The sequence below is a fragment of the Eurypyga helias genome, unplaced genomic scaffold, assembly GCF_000690775.1.
Source record: "Eurypyga helias isolate BGI_N326 unplaced genomic scaffold, ASM69077v1 scaffold9253, whole genome shotgun sequence".
NCBI classification, from domain to species: Eukaryota; Metazoa; Chordata; class Aves; order Eurypygiformes; family Eurypygidae; genus Eurypyga; species Eurypyga helias.
The window spans coordinates 4,104-7,811 of NW_010241822.1; the positions used below are offsets into that span (position 1 = coordinate 4,104).

A 3,708-nucleotide genomic window follows, 5' to 3' on the forward strand; every position below is an offset into this window, starting at 1 on the left:
AAGTTGGATATGCATCCTAACCAGAGATTCACCTTCTTGTGAAACTAAAGCAGGAGCCTTGAAATAAGTAATAGCAGATGGAAATTACAGTATATATGCAAAAAAACCCTCACTGTCTGTGTGTTATTCCTATTGTACTAATATGTTGGTTTCACTACGAGTGACATCAAGCATACACATTTGGTAAAATACTCTGTTCATGTATGAAAACATTGCAGTATTCCTGAAAATTGTTTAAATTGGAGTACCTAGTTGTAGTGGGTAGGCAGATTAGCTGCATGCTTCTAACAGTATTTACAGTGAAAGCAGTTCACAAGACATTCTGATCTCTGCCACAAGTTCTGTTTTTGCTGACTCAGAAGGTAGTACCGACTCAGTGCGTGTTCTGAAGTTAAACTTCAGATGAGCATCTACTTAAAAGGAGTAAGTTTTAGTGCTTTGAAAGCAATGGTTTAAATTAAACACATTTCCGTTTCAGATGAAAGCAGTGGCTGGTATGAAGATGTCTTACCAGGTGCAACAGGCAATTAATACCTGCCCAAAAGATCCTGTGAGAGGTTTTAGACACGATGAATCATCCAGTGCGTTGTGTTCACACCTGTACTCCATGATCCGAGGGAACAGACAACACAGACGAGCATTTCTAATTTCCTTGCTCAACCTCTTTGATGATACTGCAGTAAGCATCACATTTCCATCACTTAAAAAGAAATTAAGATACAGCATTGCAAGTTTAAATTCTCCTTTTGCAATGTATTTTCATGACATAATTATTCTAACTTTTTTTCCCATGATGTAATTCATTTTGCTTTGTAATATAAGGTAAATAATATTATTTCTATAATAGAATGCATTTGTTACTTTTGCATCTTTCTGTACTTTTCTATACCTAGTTTGGACTGATCAGAAATAATGTGTCTTCAGGTATGACTAAATTTTGCATATATACGTGTTGTTTCGAGTGGGCTTGCGGGGTACACCGAATAAAATTTGTGACCATGTTTTTGCTCTGGACTGTTAGGAACACAGGATAAGTATAAAAACCTTAAGATATTGGGGTGTGTATTTATATGTACTTTGCTTCTTTTAAATTCCAGAAAACAGAGGTGAATATGCTCTTGTACATAGCAGACAATCTAGCCTGTTTTCCTTATCAAACAAAGGAAGAGCCACTGGTTATAATGCATCATATAGACATTACACTATCAGTTTCTGGTAGCAACCTCCTGCAGTCATTTAAAGAGGTATGTGTATTTATATTCATATTTTAGTGCATCTGTTATGGTGGCAACTTTAACTTCTCTCTAACTTGGTCGATTTTCCGGTGAATACAGTACCATTGTTATAACAGAGACCAGCAGCGCTACTTTGTAGCCAGTAGTTAAAAACAAGTCACCTTTTCTGTTCTGGCCTGCATCAGGCAGACGTCAGTTAAAAACTTTCCTTCCATTGCTGCTTACACTACTCAAAAAGAATGATGAATTTTGAGATCTTGACATCAAATCTGTTTAATTCCCTGATATGGCTGAATAATAACTGCATGCATCTGGAAGCACATGAACGCAGAATCCTCATAAAACACCAGTTTATTGTGGTTGCTTGTATAACAGTAGTAATAAAATCCGGCTGGCTGTTTACTCTCTTGTCTAGCTGATGCCAGCTGCATGTGTGTCACCTGAGAGACGTTAAATACGTTGTTTAGTGCAACAAAAGAGTGCCCGATATGCCTTTTCTTAAGGTAGCATGTAAGAACCTGAAGTAGCTGTTGTTATGGCAATACACGGTTCTGTAAGGAAAAGGTCTGTGCTTCTTAAAGACTTCAGTGTCTTCATTTTCTGGACAACTTTAACAGTAGAAGGTGCAAACTGTCAGGAAGCAAACCCGTTTCAAGAATGTCCAGTCTGTCTAGTAAGTACAAGTTGGAGTTGATGCCTGGAAGGTACGATGCTTTGAATCCTCACCCCACCAAAGTCACTGTTTCATCTTAGAAAGTTCGTTCTTCAGACCGGGGAGCAGTGTGAGGCACCCAGCGCAGTGAGGATGAGACCCCGTTAGGACATCTTAAATTCTGAGTTACGAAAAACCATATTGCATGCAGCGGTAATGCACCTTGTGCAGTTCCGTAGCTCTACGAGTAGCACAACTGATTTTTATGAATACTGTGTATGCTGGAGGGTTTCTCTACGGTTAGTATCAGAGAACCTTAGAGACAATGATTAACACCAGTTTGGACTGGTCTGTACCGAAGAACAAATGGAAATCTGTGCAACACACGGAAATGAAACCTAGCTGAAAGAAAAACAGATTTTTCTTCCTGATTTAGTGTATTTAGCCTTTTCCTTTCACTACTAACAAACTTGAGCAGTCTTTTAAGAGTAACATGCCAGCGGCGTACTTGTTGCTTCAGTCTCTTCTGTCCCCACCTTGCAAAAATGATCTTTGGATCAATTTTTCAGCATCTTTTTACCATGAATAATTTTGATTTTCAATATAAAGTTATAAATTAATGACATTGCTCACGGAATTCTTCCTAATCTAAGCCAGTAGTTATTTTGGAAAGATTTTTTGGAAGCATAGATAATGCTACTCACTCTAATTTTGGAATGTGTGTTAACTTCTTTTTCTTGCAGTCTATGGTGAAAGACAAAAAAAAGGAAAGAAAACCTTCATCAGATGAGGAGACTGAGAGTGACAGTAACAGTGGTAGCGAGAGTGAAAGTGAGGAGGAACCTTCTAAGCCTCGGAGGTTACGGAAACGAGTAGACTCCGATTCAGATTCCGATGAAGAAAATGATATAAATGCTGTGATGAAATGTTTACCAGAAAATTCAGCTCCTTTAATTGAATTTGCAAATGTCTCCCAAGGCATATTACTGCTTTTGATGCTGAAACAGCATTTAAAGAACCTCTGTGGATTCTCTGATAGGTAAGGATGTTTTGATGACAGGTCATCGTGTTATCTGGTGGGTTCTTTGTAAGAATTAAGTTTGGAATGGGGTTTTTCTTCAGAGTGGATTGTAACTAATTTTTAAGCAATAGATTTGTGTAAGAGAAAAACCAAACACATGGTAAGTTGAATGAATTGAAACTTAGGCTTAGAAAAAGCAATGATTTCCTTTCCTGCCAGGGTGTCTATTGCATGTGAAGTTATTAAAGTACAACTACCTACACTGAGGGTTTTACAAGCTTTTCTTTGAAATCACTTTACACTGTCCTTAGAAGCTCTTCCATTTTGTTTTCTTTAAACAGTAAAATTCAGAAATACTCTCCATCCGAATCTGCAAAGGTTTATGATAAAGCGATAAACAGGAAGTCAGGAGTGCATTTCCATCCAAAACAAACTCTGGATTTTCTGCGGAGTGATATGGCTAATTCCAAGATCACTGAAGAAGTGAAGAGGAGTATAGTAAAACAGTACTTAGATGTAAGTGAAGTTGCTTTGCGGAAAAAGTGAAGTCCTTTCAAAGTTGAGAGTAAATGCTGATGTAACATTTCAAAATTCTTACTTCCTGGCAATCCTATGCGATATACTGATAACGCACCAATTCCTTTCAGGATGTTTAGCAGGACTGTCTTTCAGAGACTTAGGATAAGTTTAAACACAGTGAATATCAATTTCAACCGAAGGGCGTTAATTTTTATGGAGTATTTTCTCATTTCCGGTATCCGTTCCGTATACTGTCCCGCGTAACTTGTCCTCTGTGACTC

At 37.8% G+C, this 3,708-nt stretch overlaps 1 protein-coding gene across 1 annotated transcript in view; it reads left to right on the forward strand.

Annotated features, from left to right (window-relative positions):
• LOC104507550 (nipped-B-like protein) overlaps nt 1–3,708 on the forward strand; it is a gene marked incomplete at both ends in the record, with an annotated part of 6,749 nt that overhangs the window by 2,666 nt on the left and 375 nt on the right. Inside the window, 4 exons of the mRNA XM_010148874.1 lie at nt 479–679; nt 1,098–1,244; nt 2,631–2,926; nt 3,250–3,424. Of these exons, the coding sequence (XP_010147176.1) occupies nt 479–679; nt 1,098–1,244; nt 2,631–2,926; nt 3,250–3,424 (819 nt within the window). The remainder of the gene's footprint in view (nt 1–478; nt 680–1,097; nt 1,245–2,630; nt 2,927–3,249; nt 3,425–3,708) is intronic.